General features: G+C 39.6%; 2 protein-coding genes across 2 annotated transcripts in view; both read left to right on the top strand.

Moving 5' to 3' along the window:
- MOB3B (MOB kinase activator 3B) overlaps positions 1-7,929 on the top strand; it is a 240,516-nt gene extending 232,587 nt beyond the window's left edge. The window contains exon 3 of the mRNA XM_017869340.1: positions 7,845-7,929. Within this exon, the coding sequence (XP_017724829.1) occupies positions 7,845-7,859 (15 nt within the window). The 3' untranslated portion in view covers positions 7,860-7,929. The remainder of the gene's footprint in view (positions 1-7,844) is intronic.
- Positions 7,445-19,502, top strand: EQTN (equatorin). The gene is made up of 8 exons (XM_017869337.1): positions 7,445-7,598; positions 7,845-7,970; positions 9,835-9,921; positions 11,742-11,828; positions 13,189-13,233; positions 14,502-14,561; positions 17,836-17,989; positions 19,203-19,502. Exons 1-8 carry the CDS (start codon positions 7,523-7,525, stop codon positions 19,435-19,437), a joined length of 870 nt encoding a protein of 289 aa, XP_017724826.1. The 5' UTR covers positions 7,445-7,522; the 3' UTR covers positions 19,438-19,502.
- The last annotated feature ends 956 nt before the right edge of the window (positions 19,503-20,458 follow it).

Here is a 20,458-nt window from a genome sequence, read left to right as displayed (position 1 = left end):
CAGGTCTCACCATAGGTAATTACAAGGCTTTGCCTGGCAAGCTTCAACCCTCACTCCAAACTTAGCACACAGCCAGAGCGTTGAAGTTTTCTGGAGGGAGTTGTAGTCAAGGACTCATTCATCCCCTGGGGGCTATACACAAATGAATCCTTACAGTCCTAGTGCAGGTGTCACCATGTGTAGGCCTCCTCATCAGGGGCCCTTCACTAAGGAATTTTCTCCACTTTTACTCAGTACTTTTTTATACTTAGCCCTTCTCCTTAGACAAGGAGATGTGATGGCAAACAGTAAGGGGATCTAGAATATGTGATAAAGAGCTGACGTATGTCAAATATGGACTCAGGTCCAACTTCAGCATTAGGAACTACCTTATCCACTGGCCCTTCTGTGGTAGGTCTCTTTTCAGAAAGTGTAATTGGCTAACACCTTTAAGAGTCATTGACAGCACTGAAGTAAACTCTGAACACTGATCGAGCTGCAATAATGATGTAATTGTGTTTTAGGATGGGGTCCGGGATAATGAATGAAGATGGTCCTCGAAGGCCTTACTGTGGTCCTTGAAGGCCTTACTTTCACAAGACGTGATAGCGAGCTAGGTCTTCCTCTTTCATAGTGGGATTCAGTAGGCATCACTTAATTCTGAAAGCCCAAAGCTATTATATTGGCATGTTAGGAGAGATCTGGATGCAAATAACCAAAGAATAAGCTGAAGCACTGAAGATTTTTCTGGAAGGTATAAATGAGGGGTACCTGGGACACAACTGTTGTTGGTAGCAAAATCTGTTGAAATGATTGTCTTCTTAAAAATTGGATGCGCATTTAATTTTGAGTAAAATTTTTAAAAGGAATCAGCGATGGGATAAAGGGAATTTAATGTGGGGTGTGTGTGTATCTGAGCAGCTAAGGGCTTGAGTGTAGCAGACACTGTCATACCCCACTTTTATCCCCTTGGCACTCCATTCTTGTGAGTACAAAAGATTCTTTACTAGAGACATCTGCAACTATGAACCTGAGGGCTTGCCTGGACACAAGGAGATGCCCAGCTTGTACATAGGTGTTTCACAGTGGGCAGGCCTATGAAAGCCCACCCCAAAGTCTTAGGAAGCTGAGAGGCTGAAGAAAGAGGCTGATGAATACAGTTTCTTAGAAAGAAACATTTAAAAGGACTTACAAACAGAACCCATGTTTGTGTCTCGGGCCGCCGCAAGACAGGATGGTGGATTCCCGCACCATTACCCCCAAGGCCCAAGGCTTATATAACACAGGGAGAGAATTGGTACAGCACAGATTTGTAGGACAATTGAAGTATGATAACATCAAAGTTATTTGACCTAAGGGAAGGATTTAGGTAAGTAGTTGCTCTTACACAAGAAACAATAGATAAACTAGAAATTTCAGAGGCCCTCCCACAATGCTGGTCAATCAGAAGCCAATGTGGCAGATTAGTTTCCAAGATGGAGTTGCTTCAGCCTCCACAATGGGTCAGACTGGAAGAGACTGGAAGATGCCCCAAAGTGGTAGAAAGGGATCTAGACAGGGCACTGACTTTATCCACTGACGTTATTCCTGGGAGATGATCCCTCAAAGCACCAAGAGGCAAAGGGGGAAGTGAGAGTAGTAGGAGCCAATGAAGGGGCATTCTCTGCTTTGGACAACAGGAGCACAGTCCTATAAGGGACCTCTGGGAGATAATGCACACAAGCCTCAGAGTTATGGAGATAATCTCCAGGACACTGTGGCATTACTATTGCTAGGACTTCACCTGGTGAACTGGAAAAGTTGCAGGCAGAAGGGATGCACTGGTACTTGTGAGAGACTTAGGGGAGAAGGTGAGTATGAAGACCCAGGGATCGGTTGGTAGTTGCTGAGTGTCCTTTATGCATTAAGGGGAAAATGACAGGTTCTGCTCAGCCAGTTATCAATTTAAGTCCCAACCTGAAGGTCAAAAACTTCATGGCAGCATATAGAGGGACCTGCATCTCTTGTAGTTAGAGAATAGACCCAGGACTAGATTGTCAGCAAAACTACAGAAAAGGCTGAATCTATAGCCTTGGCAAGTCTCTTATACCAAAATCAAGGCCCTGATAAGGAAGAAGTAGATCATGAAAGGTGGAATAAGGATAACTAGGTGGATGTGTTCAGCTGCCCCCTTGTAGAAGTATCCACTGCCCCTTTACCAAAAGATAGCACCTTCCCCCTTTCCTGAAGACTATGCAGAGTCTCAGCTGAGGTGGCTTTATGCCCTGCAAGGTGATACTTGATTTCTTTAGATTTGCTGTCACCTCCTCCCTTGGCTACTAGATTAATAACTCAGGTCAAGTCTCAGCATGGCCTGATTATGAAAGTACTGGTCCTGATATGGAAGGAATGATCCATTCAGCTAAGAAAGAGCAACAAAAATTGGAGAACGTGCTTGGGAATATATCTTGAGCTGGTGCTGGACCAAGGGAGATAGGATATAGGGCTGGATAAGATAGTAGATTTGTCAGGGCACATTCTCAGGACATAAGATTTAATGTCTTAATATACTGCTGGGATAGTTACTAGATGCTTGGAAAACTATGTTCCACAACTCTATGTTTTGTGAGTGTGGAAGCCCTGGTTCTCAGGGAGGAGACATTTCTGTCAGAACACGGGAAGAATCCCACTAACCCTAAAGCTATTGATGTTGCCTGGTCATTTAGGGCTCTACATGCTAATAGACCAGCAGGTAAAAAGAGTTATCCTACTGGCAGAGGTAATTGACCCCAACCATCCTGAGGAGCTAGGGTTGCTGCTACATAAGAGGGGCAGAGAGGAGTCTGGTCAGAATTCCATGTTAACTATACATGAGCAATTACAACAACTGCAGCCTGACTAAGTCATAGAAACCAAGACCCCAGGGGAGCAGACTAAACCATTAGAAGTTACCTTCTAGAACCAATTGTAGGGGACACAGATGATAAATGCTCATTATGGCCTCTGGACTGCCATGGCAGTGAGAATTGTAGTTCTCCCATAACCCTCTTAGAAGTTTTTCCCCAGAAGTTGTTACCAACCATCATTCATCTTGAAGAATCCATGACAGGATACAAGCGGACCTGATGAATCTGAGCCACACAAGGGGTGAGCTGTAGTGGATAATGTCAGCATCTTTCCACATCTCCCCAAACCTGTCTCTATCATTTTTAGGTATGCCTATCATCAGTCTAACTTCCAAAGCTAGCACATAGACCTATTTCTTGGAGAACTGCCCTCGGATTCCCATAGCACACAGAAAGACCCAGAGAAACCTGGAAATTTAACTCCTCTGGGTAGCCCTTAACCACTGTCTGACATCAACGTGGGATGACAGACTCAGCTCCCTTACTTTGGGCTGGGGTGATTCCAGGGCATGACTTTCCCTCCAACATTTTCTTGAAGGATCAAGTTAAAGTTCCTCTTTGTGAGACCTTGCCTAAGACTGCTCTGCTGCTTGGTGTCCTCTTTCCCTGTCCTGCTTCTTCTACTGCCTTACTTACTTCCTGTAGCAGCACTTCCTTAATCACTCACTGGTTCTCAAATCCTAGTTTTGGAATCAGCTTCTAGAGGAGCCCAATCTAAGACACCTGCCAATATATACTTTACAGCATCACTTCAATTATCAGCCCATAAAAATGTCCTCTTAAATTAAGCTTCATCACTCAAGGAAGCATCACAGGTATTTTTCCAGGGGTAAACAGACTTTTAAAGAGCTAGTTGTTATCATTTCATATTTTACAGATGAGGAAACTGAAGATCAGAGAAGTTAAACTATCATGCCATGGTCATGTATAACTAGAAAGTAATGATGTTTGTAATCAACCTGCATTTTATTTTTCTTTAGAATGCATGCTTCTCAACTTCACCACATGGCCTAGAAAGGAGAATAGTATAATCTTCGTGTCCTGAGGAGATAATGACCTAACTCTGGTAGAAGTAGTAATGAAAAGGAAGCAGTGGATATAAGCATGTCTCAAAGAAGGGAAGCCACCTGATTGGCTGTGGAGTAAGAAGCAAGGGATTAAGAAAAGTCACCTATGATACTTTATCTTCCAGCCTGGGGGACTGGAAAGTTGAGAGAGAAAGCTTATGTATATGCAGATGAGGGAAGAGCCAGAAAAGGGCGCAGAGCCAGGTAGAGTAGAGGCATAATATGTCTGTACTTGATCTCATCTCTAGGTTTAGAAGCGTTTGGAAAAGAATAATTTTGCCCATTTATGTGCAAATCTCCAGCATCCATTCTTATACCCATCATGTCTGGTAATTACAGAGATGTGATTTGCATTAGGGCCAGATGCAGGGATCTATTGACACAAAGAAGACACCTGATAATTACAAGAGTTCAAATGCAGCCAATCAGTGAATACAGACTGGAGAAAGCAACAATTGCCAATGGAAAGCTCGCCAAAACAGACGAGTCTGGCTGACAGAAGAAGAAAAAGCCTTTTATTTAGAAAAAGTATAAAATAAATTGCACCCCTTTTTTTTTGTCTCTACCTTTCATAGAAAGATTGTCCTGAAAGGCAGACTCCCTCTTTTAATGAGATTCTGGAAAGACAAAATAGCTGATTAGCCCCAGCGTTTGAGAAGAAAGATTTGTCCAAATTATTTTTAGAAAATTAGCACCAAAGCCAAACAGTCTCCCTTTCTGCATTTTCATGATCTCTGCATTTATTTTCATGGCCTCTCCTTTACCTCCTGCCCATTACTCTACAAATCTCCAGGCTCCTTCTCTCACCTTCTAGTTTTCACAAACTGAAACCAGACTGCTCTTTCTAAATCCAAGACCTGGTGATGACACTTTTCCTTCCCCATACTTCCTCGGAATCCTTCAATGGCAGCCCATCCCCACCTGAATAACCTAAACTCCTCCCTCCAGAGAGCCAAGTCAGGCTTTCCATAGGTTATGGAAAATGACCAACAGGGCCAGGCATGGTGATTCACGCCTGTTACCCCAGCACTTTGGGAGGCTGAGGCAGGCGGATCACCTGAGGTTAGGAGTTCGAGGTCAGCCTGGCTAACGTGGTGAAACACCATTGTAAAAATACAAAAATTAGCCGTGCATGGTGGTGGGCGTCTGTAATCCCAGCTACTGGGGAGGCTAAGGCAGGAAAATTGCTTGAACCGGGGAGGCAGAGGTTGCAATGAGCCAAGATCGCGCCACTGCACTTTAGCTTGGGTGACAGCATGAGACTCTGTTTCAAAAAAAAGGAAAGAAAAAAGAAAATGACCAACAGTCCTTTCTTTCATAGGCTTCTAGATTTTTTAATTCTGTGGGCTAGAAAGTTTAAAATTAATGAAGAGTGATTTATAGATGCAAATGTCTATTACCACCCTTATCCCATAGAAGAAAACATTTTAACATCTAAAGAGTAGAAAAAGTAAAACTAAAATAAAAGTCCTTTAGGTTCCCCTAAAGCTTCTGTGTCTTAGAGGGAACACTGGCTGACGCTATTTGGTTGTAATACAGTTGTTTGAAATAGGTATTTGCTGTTTAAGGAACAGGGAACTATTTTTGTTGTTTGTTGTCATTGCTGTTGTTTTCTCCCTGGGGCATTCTGAGTGCCTGGAAGCACTTGATTTGCTTGTGCAGTCCAACCATTAAATGCCTGGTCATTCTCAGTGTGATCCTGCATCCCAGCCCCTGTTGCCTGACCCAGCAATGAGTCAGCCAGCCCCGTAAGAGGGAGGGCAGGGAGAGACATACGCCCAGCCTGTGCCGTTGCCGCTGCCCCCGAGGTGACTTGATAACCCCTGCAGCTCCCCCAGTAGAGGAGAAATGACTCTCTTTTCTTCAGGCCATGAGACTTCTCCACACCTGCTTAGAATACAGATAAACTGGAATAAATCTCTTCTTTGGCTCAGGATCCTTCCTTTTCTCTCCAATTGGATGGTCTCAGGAGGAAGACAGGCAGCAATAGAGATTGTTTATGTGCAAGCCATAGTCTGTGTTTCTGTCTAAATATCCCTAGAGGAACAATTAGTTGCTCCGTCCCTAGAACTACATAATGAGTTTTTTTGTTTTTTGTTTTGTTTTGTTTTTGTTTTTGTTTTTTTGAGACGAGGTCTCGCTCTGTCGCCCAGGCTGGAGTGCAGTGGTGCCATCTCGGCTTACCGAAAGCTCCACCTTCCAGGCTCATGCCATTCTCCTGCCTCAGCCTCCCAAGTAGCTGGGACTACAGGTGCCTGCCACCATGCCCAGCTAATTTTTTTTTGTATTTTTAGTAGAGACGGGGTTTCACTGTGTTAGCCAGGATGGTCTCGATCTCCTGACCTCATGATCCGCCCACCTTGGCCTCCCAAAGTGCTGGGATTACAGGTGTGCGCCACTGAGCCCAGCCATAATGAGTTCTTAATTAGAATAATACTCATCGAATCTGAGTTGGATATTAAAAAAAGTAAAGAGAGATGGGGGCTGCTGAATGGAGAGTGAGTGAAGAGGTCAGGATATGTGAGATTTCTAAGGCTTGCAAGACTGCATTCTCTAAATGTCGCAGTAGATAACCTCGGAGCCAGAGAGTAACTGCCTTGTAATTTTAGTAGAGATGAGGTTTCACCATGTTGCCCAGGGTGGTCTTGAACTCCTGACCTCAAATGATCTGCCCACCTAAGGCTCCCAAAGTGCTGGGATTACAGGTGTGAGCCACTGCGTCCAGCCTCTGACTAGTTTTTAAAAGATATTTTTATTGCATTTATCCAATAAAACACATCATATTGCAATGCTTTGAGAAACAAGAAGATCTGTTCTCATTTTATTATTAACAATATTAATGGTTGCAGGGAGCCGAAGGCCCGTGGGACATGACCAACTCAGAATTCCACTGGAGACTATATGATCAAACAGCAAACTGTTTATTATGAATGCAGGATGTGGGCAAACTCACGACTGCTCCTGCCCACAGAAGATTTGCTGGAGGCAGTTACTCTTTGGCTCCGAGGTTATCTACTGCGACATCTAGAGAATGCAGTCTTGCAAGCCTGCTCTGGACTGAGCAGCTGACCCCTTCTTCCACCCTCCTTCTCACTATCTCTTTTGCCCAGTAAATACGGAGGGCTGTGTAAAGCTCAGGGCCCTTGTCCACTAGAGGCAGAGTGCTTCCAAATATACTCTTTTGTCTTTGTGTTTTATTCCTGCATTTGCCCCACTGTGTTCAGTCCCCTAGGTCCGTGAGTGTTACAAGTGGCGCCCCGATTAGCCACAGAATCGAGTGCTCTACAAATGGTTCTTTAAAATCCAGAACTGAGTAATTAACATTCTTTTATGAAAACACATTTATTAACTTCCAAAGAAAATCTTGTAATGGTTTATTTTAAAAAAACTAAAAACCATTATAGTACCTGAGATAAAGCAGTCTTCAGACTGAGTCACAAAGCTGTTGGGAACCCCACCCCCACCAACATTCTGATGCCCATCTGACAGTGATGTCATAATGTCTTAGTTAGACACAGGACCTGCTGGGCCACAGAAAGGAGGCTCTGTGAAGACGCACTAGGTTACTGGATAAATCACTTCAATTTCCCAATGAATTTTGTATTGTTTATTTTTATACCTGGAGTTTTTTCCTTGAAAGGTGGCACTTTGAAGCCTACTATTGAAGGTGAGAGAGTATTTAAAACTTTTATAAAAATAGTAGGTAAGAAGGATGACCCATAGTTATGAAAAATTGGTATGTGGCAATTTTCTACAGGATGATATAAACTTTATTGCTGGAGATATGGTATGCTTTAGATTTTAAATCTCTGCCTCTAATCCTTTGTGAAAAAAATGCAGTTACAAAAAGAAAGCAGTAAAAGAAATCAACATATTTCTGATCTATGGTGTGTAATACTTTTTTTTTTTTTAGCATTGCCTAATGTGATGCCTTTAAATGAAGATGTTAATAAACAGGAAGAAAAGCATGAAGATCATACTCACAATTATGCTCCTGCTAATGAGAAAAATGGCAATTATTATAAAGATATAAAGCAATGTAAGTCTTTAAAGTGAATAGAAATGTATATGCAAAAGTTGATTATCCTGGTTTGACTTAAATCGCCTTTTTAAAATTCCATCATTTCCCCCTGTATTTGTTGGGTATTTTATTTCTACTTCTGTGACTTGCCTGTTCATACCCTTGCCCATTTTTCCATTACGTTGTATTTTCATTTCTTTTCAAGGGCTCTTTTATGTAGAATATATTAATCCTTTTATGGTAAAAATAATAAATATTTTCTGCCAGGATGTTGCTTATCTGTAAGCCTTATTTTATTTTATTGCATCTTACTCATTTTTTGAGACAGGGTCTTGCTCTGTCACCCAGGCTGGAGTGCAGTGGCACGACCATGGCTCACTGCAGCCTTGACCTCCCAGGGTTCAAGCAGTCCTCCCGAGTAGCTGGGACTACAGGCACATGCCATCACACCAGGCTAATTTTTGTATTTTTGTGTAGAAACGGTGTTTCATCATATTGCCCAGGCTGGTCTCAAACTCCTGGGCTCAAGCGATCCACCTGCCTCACCCTCCCAAAGTGCTAGGATTATAGGTGCGAGCCACTACACCTGGCCAAGCCTGTTTAAGTATCTTTAATTACTGAGAAGATTTCAAGTTTTATAATATCACTTCTGTTTCTTCATTTCTTTATAATCTCTGCATTTTGCGTCTTGCCTTAACAGGTCTTATCCAGTCCAAAATATTGTTTTCTTGATTTTAAAAGTAGTTTTATGTTTTAACTTGAGCTTTAAATCCAATTATTTTGTGTATGGCATAAAGTAGGGATAAAACATTATATTTTCAAGGACGATAGCCAGGTGTCTAACACCAATTCCCTACTAATGTGAAACATTTAATATAATCAAAACTCTAACATGAAATTAGGCCAATTGTTATACTTGTTTTTTTAAACTGTCTGTTCCTAGAAAAATACCAGTGTTTCAACTTTTATACTTTCGTAACTCATGGCATGAGTGTTGGGTTGTGACTTCCTTTTATTTTCCATAGCTCTGTCTCAGGAATTGCTCAAAAACGATGAAATATTAGTGGCACCATTTTTATGTGTGTTGTCCATAATTTATCTGTTATCTTGTTAGAGAACATTTAGTCTATGTGCAGTTTTCCCCATGTACGTTATTCTCATATACACACTTGGGTGAATTTCTCTGTTCTCACAAAGAGAGAAATGAATATGTACATATTAAATACACGCACATACATTCGTGTGTGTATAGAATTTTGTGTCACCTTATGACATTTTGGAGAAAGGAGACACATGTGCATGTTCAGTCTGTTGTCTTGATCCAATTCACTTTGATCCTTTGGTTGGGGGAATATGTACATCAGTTTTGAGTTGCATCCAACTCCACTGATGAGTCTTAAGAGCAGCATTCTTTATGCGTATGTGTAGATTTGAGTATATGTGAGGGAGCCTAATTGTTATCAAACGATATGCTTTTTAAGTTGAAGTGTTCATTCCATAGTCTAACAGAAGGTTCAAGGGCAGGTAAATGCTTCTTACTTGGTTTTTTGATAATGTCAATACTAACAGTGATAACATTGCACATCTACAAGTCTACTTCAGCACCTGTTATGTGCTTACTTTTTTTTTTTTTGACGAATTTCGCCAATAATTGCTTCTTGGAAGGGGTCATTTGACATAAAGATACTAGTTTGACTTTTTTCAATTAGTTTTAGATTTGACCCTTGCCCCACTTTCTTATTTTATTGATGAAAAAAATGACTGTAATTTTTTTATTTTTTTATTAGTGCATATGTTTTAAGAAAAAAAACTCAGAGAAAGAAAAAGGTAAGGGAAAAAAGTGACTTAGCTAGTTGCTGAAGACTTTTGCTTTTGTTTTTAGATGTGCTAACAACACAAAATCCAAATGGCACTGAGTCTGAAATAACTGTGAGAGCCACAACTGATCTGAATTTTTCTCTAAAAAACTGTAAGTAGTGAAAGGCACCATTGCACATGTAAAAGCCATTAAACAGATTTCAAAACAGCAATAGAAACTGTTGGGGAGAAAAGAAGTCTTCATTCCTAAATAAGACTAACATTTTCCCTCTAAAGTTGATTCTATGACTTGGATCCAGCTTAGCTCTTGGCCATCCTCTCTGCTTTTCTCACACTTCCTCCCACACAAATACACTTGAGGCTCCACCTCCATTACACTGATCATTTCAGAATCCGGGGAGGTTCTTGCATTTCTAAACCTCATACATTTGGTTTATGTGGAAAGAAAAATTAAATAATAACTAAATTTAGGATTCTAGGAAAATTTACATCTTTCTTAAACCCACATTTTTACGCCTTTCTGGTTTTTATCTTCAGCTTTAAATGGGGAAGAGAGAATGTTTCTAGCTACGGCAATGTCAATATTGAGAAATGTGAAACTCAGGAATGCCTAATTATTAACAAAGCTACTTGATAATAACGGAATATTTTGAGCAATTTCAAACCTTGGGATTTAAATGAGACAGTGACACTTCAAGGGTGTATATTAACTCAGTAAATCACTCATGGGAATCTTGCTTATGCACAACAAACAATATCTTGAGTTGTCTGGGACAAGACATGGAGAGGCAGCTCTTAAGTGGACCAGGTACCTCAAATTCCCTTAGGATATGAGTTACTGAGTACAGACCGCAGGACCCAAGGAAGAGACTGCAAAACCCTCACTTTTATTTCCACAATTCAGGCTCCCAGAGGATTGTCAGGGAAAGTGGGATTGGAATAAGACATTCCTGCCATTTCAAATGGGGCTGTGACAGAAGGAGACCTCTGGCATGGTGGGGATGTTCTAGGGGAGCAAGCCCTCAGGAAGATGGAGATCTGAGGATACCTTTGACTAAGGGTTGCTTGCTTAAGTATAGTCCCTAAAACTCTGAAGGCAAGGGGGGTAAACTGAGGCAATCTAGATGCTTTTCTCCAGAGGATAAGGGTTGCAAAGCAGAATTTAAGGATGACTTACTAGTTTTTCGAGTGCTGCTTGAATCACTATCAACTCCAGTAACTGATTCCCTTTCCCAACCTTCCTTGTCAGCAAGACACCTGTCATGGGTTTGTGGGCTGGCTCAGTGTGAATTTTTTCTGCCCCTCTGTAGAAGTCCTCCTATAATGGGTGCCCTGTACTCCGTATGAAACTTTATTGACTCCTGTATTAAACAGTTAACTGAAATGGCCATCGACTTGAAGAAAGGGTCCTCCAGTCACAGTTGTTACCAAACACTCCCTTAGTGACATACCTCCAGAGGGACCTATTACAGACTGAGATATATACTAAATTAGACCTGAAAACCCTTGATTTGTAGTCTGAAATCTTTATATCCAAATGTCTGTTTCCAATTTACAAGCAGACTTAATATTCAGCCTCCCTTTCTTGCGTCGTTACCCTAAACAGCAGCCAAGCTGCTCTGGACAAAGAAGAGCATTTCGCCGCCTGTACAGGGAACCATCTGGAGCCAATTATCTTCTCCAAGAGATCTTCTTTACCTCTAAAGAAAGCCTGTGGCCACATATTCCTTTTCCTCTCTTTCACAAATTATAGTCGTGTTAATCCCACCTCAGGCACCCCATGATCACAAAAACTTTATTCTTCAATACCTTCTTCTTTCTCCTTTAATTTATTTCAGGAAAATGTTAATGTCTTTCTCTTCCATTTCTTCTCTCTCCTTTTCCTTGTTCCATTTTTTAGCTTAAAAAATATCTAATCTCAGATGTTTAGTCAGGATTTTACATGCCAATCATTCTTTTCCCTTTTCCTAGATAAAATTGTCAATGCAACTGCACATGAAAAATCCGCCAGTGAAGAAGAAACAACTACTAACGAACCCTCTCATAAAAATATTCCAAGTATTTAAATTACTACACTGTATTCATACCTGGAGCATATCATTATGTGACTTAAAAATTTAAGTTTCACTACTCTGAGCATTACATAAAGTCATAGCATGCTTAAAGAATTTACACTGCTACCTTTTAAAGTCACTAAAATCTTTTAAATGGTGAATGTCTAAGAGTCAGTCTTCAGGTATACCTGACAAGGGATGGGAAATGAGCATTTGTAGAAATAGAATTTTATTTTAATAAAAATGTATCACATTTGTGCCTATATTAAATACATATTCACAAATTAGTATATATTTATAAATATAAGTATATATCGAATGTATTTGAAATATAATTCATTTTGCTAATAATGAAAAATATTCTGCCTGCTTGAGGAATAAACTTATCTCTGGTTAGGATCAATTGTTAATGTTTCCTAAGATTATTTGAGGTTGGGGGTTGGGAGTGGGAGGCTGCAAAATCAAAATTACCATTTTACTTCCCTCTCAAGAATACTGTTCCTTATAAAACATTTGTGGAGCCATAACAACCCAGGATGGCTCTCCTCTAAGGTCTTGAATGAGTGGTCTAATTGAAGAGAATGGATACCTTTGTGTCGTTACATGAAACCCTATTTTCTCCAGTTCATGCAATCCAAGTATGTTTCTAATGTAATTATTCTGAGTTTGCATTTTTAACACTACTGAAAAAAATCTTTTTTCATATGTTTAAAAATGAAAACCTGATCATCCTGGCATTCCCCTTCTTAAACGTCTCTAGGAACTTACTACTAAATTTGGGGTCAAGTTTTAACTCCTTAACCAAGCATTCAATTCCAAAACAATCTGGCCACTGTGGAAATGTTCCACTCTCAACTCTGGTTACATTCCCCGTCTACACCCTTCACTCCAGACTTACCTGAAGCTCCCAGAGCTTACTGAGCCTGCTTATGAGTGCGCGTTTGCTCACGGCTGGAATGAGCTCGCTCTCACCTTGTTTGCCTGGTAAACAATTGCTAGTTCTCTAAGCTTATATGGGAACATCATCTCCCTTTTGAAGGGTTTCTGGCCTTAACAAGTTGAATTAAGCCCTGTGCATACCACCTGTGCATTTCTACTAAAGCCTTCAATATCCTGCTACATAAACAGCAATGATTCTTGTCTGCATCCAAAATTAAGGTGGGTTCCTTGACTATAATGTCTGAGCCTTGTTTACTTGTGTATAAGTTAGTGCCAACCCCAGGGTCTGACACACTGTAGGAGCTCAAAGTTTAACTGCTAACTGACTAACAAACAAATGAATGTTACTCAAACTAAATTATTTTGTTATCCTGTTGTTTTTTTTTTGTTGTTGTTGTTGTTGTTGTTTTGTTTTGTTTTAACAGGATCAACCCCAAACGTGCCTGCATTTTGGACAATGTTAGCTAAAGGTAAAGTCATACAGCTAGGTAGCTCGGGGAATGTTTTGGTTTTCTAAAATCTTACTTAGAGCTAAGATGAGTCTAAATACGTCTAATACTGAGTTGATAAGTCAACATTTTGTTGCCACACGTAATAGCAAACTTCAAAACAAACCTAGAAAGGTGATGAAGTGTCACACATTTTCTGATTGCCTGCTCTTTATGAGAGTTTTATTCTCTTACAAATGGTAAATGTTATTCCATTTATTTACGGTTAAAATTTTTCAGTAAGATTCTTGCTCAATATCATTCATCTTTGTGTTTGGAGCAGTGCATGCAAAAGCACATAGAGATGCATGTATACATGCAAAGTATATATCAAAATATATGCATGCATAAAAGTGTGTATCACAAATATATAAGCATGCATGTATAGCATGATGTACATAGTATTTCTATGCATGTGTGTATAAATGCATGTGCATATATGGATGTACACATGTATAAAGGTAACGCATGTATCACACAGAAATATATGCATTGTATATGTGAAATATATACCATATTCAGTTGATCATTTTTCCATATTCTGTGTTTGCACTCTGTATCACCTACTCATTAATATTTCTTTGTCACCCCAAAATCAGTAGTTGCAACACCTTCCCAGTCATTTATGGACATTGGCAGAGCTTTGAAAATTTTTAATTGTCTGACACACACATTCCCAGCTGAAATAGAACAAGGCAATATTCTGCCTTCTTTATTCAGCTCTCGTTCTATAAATAAGTGTCATTTTTGCACCCCACTTAGTGCCACATTTTTTGCATTTTTTGTGCTTTTTTGTTGATGATTTTGCTGTTTAAAATGGTCCCCAAATGTAGTGTTAAATTGCTGGTTAGTGTTCCTAAGTGCAAGAAGGCTGTGATGTTCCTTATGGAGCTAATATGTGTTAGAGAAGCTTCGTTCAGGCAAGTGTTATAGTGCTGTTTTCTATGAGTTCAGTGTTAATCAACAATATATATTAAGTGAAGTATCTTTAAACAGAAACACACATAAAGCAAGGTTATTTATTGATCAGTTGATGAAAATGCTGTGACCAGACTTGCAGGAATCTAACCCTGTATTTACCCTGGGAGGAACAGTTCAGTATTTGCTAATACAGTGTTTACAGGACTTTATAGAACATAACTGCCGTGAATAATGAGAGCACACTGTACATATTATACACACACATACACAGGCAATAATTTTAGTAAGTGAATGTTGTTTACCATAACACCAATTTATTGTTTTAACAGCTATAAATGGAACAACAGTGGTCATGGATGATAAAGATCAATTATTTCACCCAATTCCAGGTAGGAACAAAATATTTCAATTGACTGGGTGCAGTGGCTAATGCCTATAATCCCCGCACTTTGGGAGGCTGAGGCAGGTGGATCACTTGAGTCCAGGAGCTGGAGACCAGCCTGGGCAACATGACAAAAACCTTTTCTCTACAAAAAAATGCAAAAATTAGCCGGACATTGTGGCATGCCATTGTACTCCAGCCTGGGTGACAGAGTGAGACCCTGTCTCAACAAACAAACCAAAATACTTCAATTAATAGACACATAAATACTCTTACACATCTTAGTGTCTTTATGATGATACTATTTTTGGTGTATGAAAGGCAGTATCATGGTGACTAACATCTCAGAGAGGACATTTACTGTTTAGGAGAGTTATAGTTCCTAAGCATTCTTTTTTAGTTATACTTTGCAGATGACCATTACCACCTTCCTGTTTTGTAACACTTATTCCTGAAACCAAATGGAGGAGGTGAGTGAATAATATGTAGAATGCAATCTTTTTTAAAACAGACTTTATTTTTAGAGCAGTTTTGGGTTTAAAGAAAAATTTGGCAGAAAGTACAGAATTTCCATATTCAACCCTCCTCAGTTTCCCCTATGTCTTACATGATGTGGTACATTTGTTACAATTTATGAACCAATAGTGATTCATTATTAATTGAAGTCCATAGTTTACATTAGGATTCACTCTTTGTATTATACAGTTCTTTGGGTTTTGACAAATGCAAAATATCACGTGTCTGCCATCCCAGTATCATACAAAAGTTTCACTGCCCTAAAATCTCCTCTGCCCCCATCAGTTCATCCCTTTGTTCCTCCCTCCCCACGAACCCCTGACAACCACTGATCTTTTTTTATCTCTATAGTTTTGCCTTTTCAAGAATGTCATGTAGTTGAAGTCATACAGTATGTAACCTTTTCAGACTAGCTTCTTTCACTTTGCAATATGCATTTAAGATTCCTCTATGTTTTCTTATTTTTATCACTAATGTTCCATTGTACGAGTGTAACCTAGTCCATTCATCTACTGAAGGACATCTTGGTTGCTTCTAATTTTCGGCAATTATGAAAAAAGCTGCTGTAAACACTTGTGTGCGGGGTTTTGTGTGGACGTATGTTTTCGACTCATTTTGGTAAACAGCTATGAATACGATTTATGGATCATATAGTAAGACTATGTTCAGGTGCAGTGGCTTGCCTATAATCCTAGCACTTTGGAAGGGCAGGTGGGAAGATGAGAGTGGTTATTTTTGTAAGAAACTACCAGACTATCTTCTAAAGTATTTTTGGAATTCTCATCAGCAATGAATGTGAGCCCCTGTTGCTGGATACAGTTTTCATTAATGGCTTAATTATATTAATAGAAGTAAAATAAATTCCTGATTTGAATGGAAAACTTCATGAAAAAAACACATTAATTTCCCCCAGAAAACCTCTGTCCTACAAATAATTGGTTGAAAAATAGCGTGATGACATATCTAAGACCTGTCACCTCATTTGTGCACTGGATTGATAGTTGTGCCCATTTGCCTTGTGGTGCTTCAAGAAAATTGAGTGATTTGGCTAGACGCTGTAATCCCAGCACTTTGGGAGGCTGAGGCAGGCGGATCACCTGAAGTCAGGAGTTCGAGACAAGCCTAACCAACACGGTGAAACCCCATTTCTATTAAAAATACAAAAAAATTAGCCAGGCGTGGTGGCGGGTGCCTGTAATCCCAGCTACTCAGGAGGCTGAGGCAAGAGAATAGCTTGAACCTGGGAGGCAGAGGTTGCAGTGAGCTAAGATTGCGCCACTGCACTCCAGCCTGGGTGACAGAGCAAGACTCCATCTCAGAAAAAAAAAAAAAAAGAAAGAAAAAAGAAAAGAAAATTGAGTGATTCTTTGTTTAGAAAAGTTATAAACAGGAATGACAAATGCTGGCTCATTTTATAAATAATTTGCCATTTCTTCTATTTAATAGAGCTTGATTGATTTTATTGTTTATTGAGCACATACTACATGTTAGGTGTTGTAGGTACATTATTATGTTAGTCCTCCCAGCAACTCCATGAAGTTGGTGTTATCTTCATTTTACAGTTAAGAAAACTGAGGCTTAGAGAGAAAAGCTGCCCACGCTTGTAACTAGCTTTTCTGTAACTTCCAGTGATTATGAGTTCCAAACCCTTCTCTAGTTCTGACCATCACCTAGATAAAGAAGATATACTATGAGCACACATCTTTATTAAAAATCCTTTCAGGAGACAGAAAAGCAATTCAGGAGCACAGCCCATTTCAACATAATTTGTTTGATTATTCCCAAAATAATAGACCTCAAAGCACAAAAAATTGACAACCGTACACATTTTCATGGTCTAAGGTCACACATTGACAATTATAATTTTTTAAAATCAGAGAGTATAGACATGGAAGCTTGTCATTGCTTATGACCTAAATATCGTTACCTAGAAAATAGTGAAAACCCTTGGAACTTTTGAGTTGGCAGATGCTGGGGGTTAGCTAGGGGAAAGGGGAGAAATAACGACATATTGTCATCATTAAATGTTTATTAAGTCAGATATATATTCAGGCAAATATAAAATTTGGCAGTAAAGCTATCATTTCATTAATAGATTTAGTTAAAAAAAAGATTCTTGATATCTCTGGATCCAGACATAATCTTATATTTAACTTATTTTAGAAAGTTAAATAAATTGATTCTATTTATTTTTGTAATGTGAAGTACACTAGGTTTAGTCTTTTCAGTAATAAAATGCCAAAACTATCTCTTAAGCCTCAGGGAAGAAGCATCCACTATACCACCCTTTTAGCTTAAAAGAAAAATCAGTGCATGACCCAACACTAGAGCATGCACCTTTACCTCCTGTAAGACTGGTCCCTTGGGCGTAAGTCAATCGTTTTGGATAATAATCTCTTCAGACATGGTAGATTAAATCAGATAAAGTCTGCTATATATGCATTTTGACATCTGGTAATCTTGGTTTGAAACCAGATTTTGCCACTTACTATGTGCTATTGGCAAATACAGAAACTTCTGTGATACTGTAAAACGGAGCTAAGGACAGCTCCTTCAGGATTGCAGTGAAGGTTAAAGAGGAAAGTTAAGAGTGCTTGGCTTTAGAGAGTAGCTTTCTCCTTTGCATTGCCTGTGGGATGGGAGGCCGGCCAGTTAATACTCTGGATGGTGGAGGGCTTGCTTCTCTGTATTTGCTTTGCAAGCTTTACTCCTTCAGGAAAACACACTGATCACCCTATTTTCCACTGTATTTTCTTTCTTTTCAGAGTCTGATGTGAATGCTACACAGGGAGAAAATCAGACAGATCTAGAGGATCTGAAGATCAAACTAATGCTGGGAATCTCATTGATGACCCTCCTCCTCTTTGTGGTCCTCTTGGCATTCTGTAGTGCTACACTGTACAAACTGAGGCATCTGACGTAAGTCTACAGACTTCTGCAGTCTTTACAACAAATGCATGACATTGCATTCTCTCCCTCCTCTCTTTAACAGATTCTTAGGAATATGTGACCTCTGAATTTATCCACACGGCATTCAAATTGATTCCATTTACCATATTCAGATGGAGCATTGGGCTGTCTTTAAGGGAATATCCTACTTGAACTTTTTCCCAATAGTCATCCAGAGATAGAAATAACCTTAGTCAATTGGAAAGGATAAAGAGAATCTAGATATGCTCTTTTTTATATAGCCCTGGAATAAATATATTCAGTTCTAAATAGCATATCTGCTTAGCAGCTAATGTTTTTTATTCAAGCAAGTCTTGAGACTTTCAAAAAACAGCCAATCTCGATCACCTTTACACTGTGAGACCTGTCCTTTGGCTCTTTCTTATAAAAACATTAAATTGAACTCAAGCCTGATGGAGGGAATTATTTAACATTTTCAGGCAGTGTAACAGATTACCTTCAAAAATCCTAACAATTGCTTAATGTTTATAATGATCATTAATTCCATTCTTTTCATTGTGTTTTTGATGAATGGTGTATTTCTCTGGTTCGTTAAAACTGTGATCCCAGGTATTTATTCCCCTTCATTCAATTTCATTGTACATGTTTCTTATTAAATTTTATTAAGGCAACTTTTACTATTTTAGTAAATTGGTTTATACATTCTAGAGATTTGAAACATGCTTCAAAGTGTTAAATATAATCAAATTACAATGAAAGAAAAACTAGGCCCTCCACGGTGGCTCCCGCCTATAATCCCAGCACTTTGGGAGGCCAAGGCGGGCAGATCTCAAGGTCAAGAGATCAAGACCATCCTAGCCAAGATGGTGAAACCCCATCTCTACTAAAAATACAAAAAGTAGCTGGGCATGGTGGCACATGCCTGTAGTCCCAGCTACTCGGAAGGCTGAGGCAGGAGAATCATGTGAACCTGAGAGGCGGAGGTTGCAGTGAGCCAAGATTGTGCCACTGCACTCCAGCCTGGCGACAGCAAGACTCTGTCTCAAAAAAAAAAAAAAAAGAAAAAAGAAAAGAGAAACTATATATCATTTATATAATGTTACTAAGTAATTAATACACTGGGCAAAATTCAAATATTTTAATTTCTGAATGTTTGTCTAAGCTGAATTACAGATGTACACAATTAAAAACAATTCTTGATATATGTTCTTTTCTTCCTCAGTTATAAAAGTTGTGAGAGTCAATACTCTGTCAACCCAGAGCTGGCCACGATGTCTTACTTTCATCCATCAGAAGGTGTATCAGATACATCCTTTTCCAAGAGTGCAGAGAGCAGCACATTACTGGGCACCACTTCTTCAGATATGAGAAGATCAGGCACAAGAACATCAGAATCTAAGATGATTATGGATATTTCCACAGGCTCAGATGATGAGATGCACGTAAACTATGAGTAAGAATTGGAACCCGGTGAAGAAATCATACTGATGAATAAATAACTTTAATTCTTTTGTCATCAAAAGAACTTTCTTTATGTCTTCTGTTAATGTCATGAGTTTGAAACTCTGCTGAGACATTCTGGTGTCTTAAAAGGAGGACAGACTCAATAAAAATTATCTCTCAGTTATAAAATTTAAAGGAAAATGCACAAGAAAATAATTTAAGGTGTGAGAAACTCATCAAGTAAAAACATTCCTGGAGAGTGACTTTGAAAGATATTTTCTCTAGGCTGGTTCATTTTAAAGTAAGGACATTTAGATATTTACCTTCCCCAGGGGCATTTTGAGAACATCAGGGAACTCACCACTACCTGTGTGCCCCTCACCACCATTGAAGCACAAAGAACACACCTGTTCATGTTTTATTGACAAAACAGTTGTGCCATCAAGAGGTGAAACTAAATTAGTGGTAGGAACTCCTAGCATTCTTGAATTGTTTCAAAGTCATCAGGGGTTGCTCTCACATGACAAAGGGTAAGAAAGAAAAGATGTTTTTCCATTTCTTTTTTCTTTTCTTTTGAGGTGGAGTCTCGTTCTTTTGCCAGGCTGGAGTTCAGTGGCGTGATCTCAGCTCACTGCAACCTCTGCCTCCCGGGCTCAAGTGATTATCCTGCCTCGGCCTCCCGAGTAGCTGGGATTACAGGCACACGTCACCATGCCCGGCTACTTTTTATATTTTTAGTAGAGATAGGGTTTCACCATGTTGGCCAGGATGGTCTCGATCTCTTGACCTCATGATCTGCCCGCCTTGGCCTCCTGAAGTGCTGGGATTACAGGAGCGAGCCACCGGGCCTGGCCATGTTTTTCCATTTCTAAAATATCCATAATCATTTGAGACAATACGGTGTTCCACAAGAAGAGAGAGGAAGAGGGGAATTCCAGCAGGTAATTTCCTAGATGGGGACTCATGGACCCTAAGCCTTCACCGCTGAAGTGCCCTTCTTTCTCTGTTCCCCCAGGCATCCAGGATTACTATGTT

The sequence above is a fragment of the Rhinopithecus bieti genome, unplaced genomic scaffold (assembly GCF_001698545.2).
Source record: "Rhinopithecus bieti isolate Rb0 unplaced genomic scaffold, ASM169854v2 scaffold_2572, whole genome shotgun sequence".
Taxonomy (NCBI): Eukaryota; Metazoa; Chordata; class Mammalia; order Primates; family Cercopithecidae; genus Rhinopithecus; species Rhinopithecus bieti.
This window is presented reverse-complemented; position numbering and strand designations above follow the sequence as displayed.

Coding starts and splice junctions, on each gene's coding strand:
- EQTN (XM_017869337.1), top strand. CDS start 7,523: ATGAATTTTGTATTGTTTATTTTTATACCTGGAGTTTTTTCCTTGAAA. Junction 9,922..11,741: donor GAATTTTTCTCTAAAAAACT/GTAAGTAGTGAA, acceptor CCCTTTTCCTAG/ATAAAATTGTCAATGCAACT. Junction 17,990..19,202: donor TACAAACTGAGGCATCTGAC/GTAAGTCTACAG, acceptor TTTCTTCCTCAG/TTATAAAAGTTGTGAGAGTC.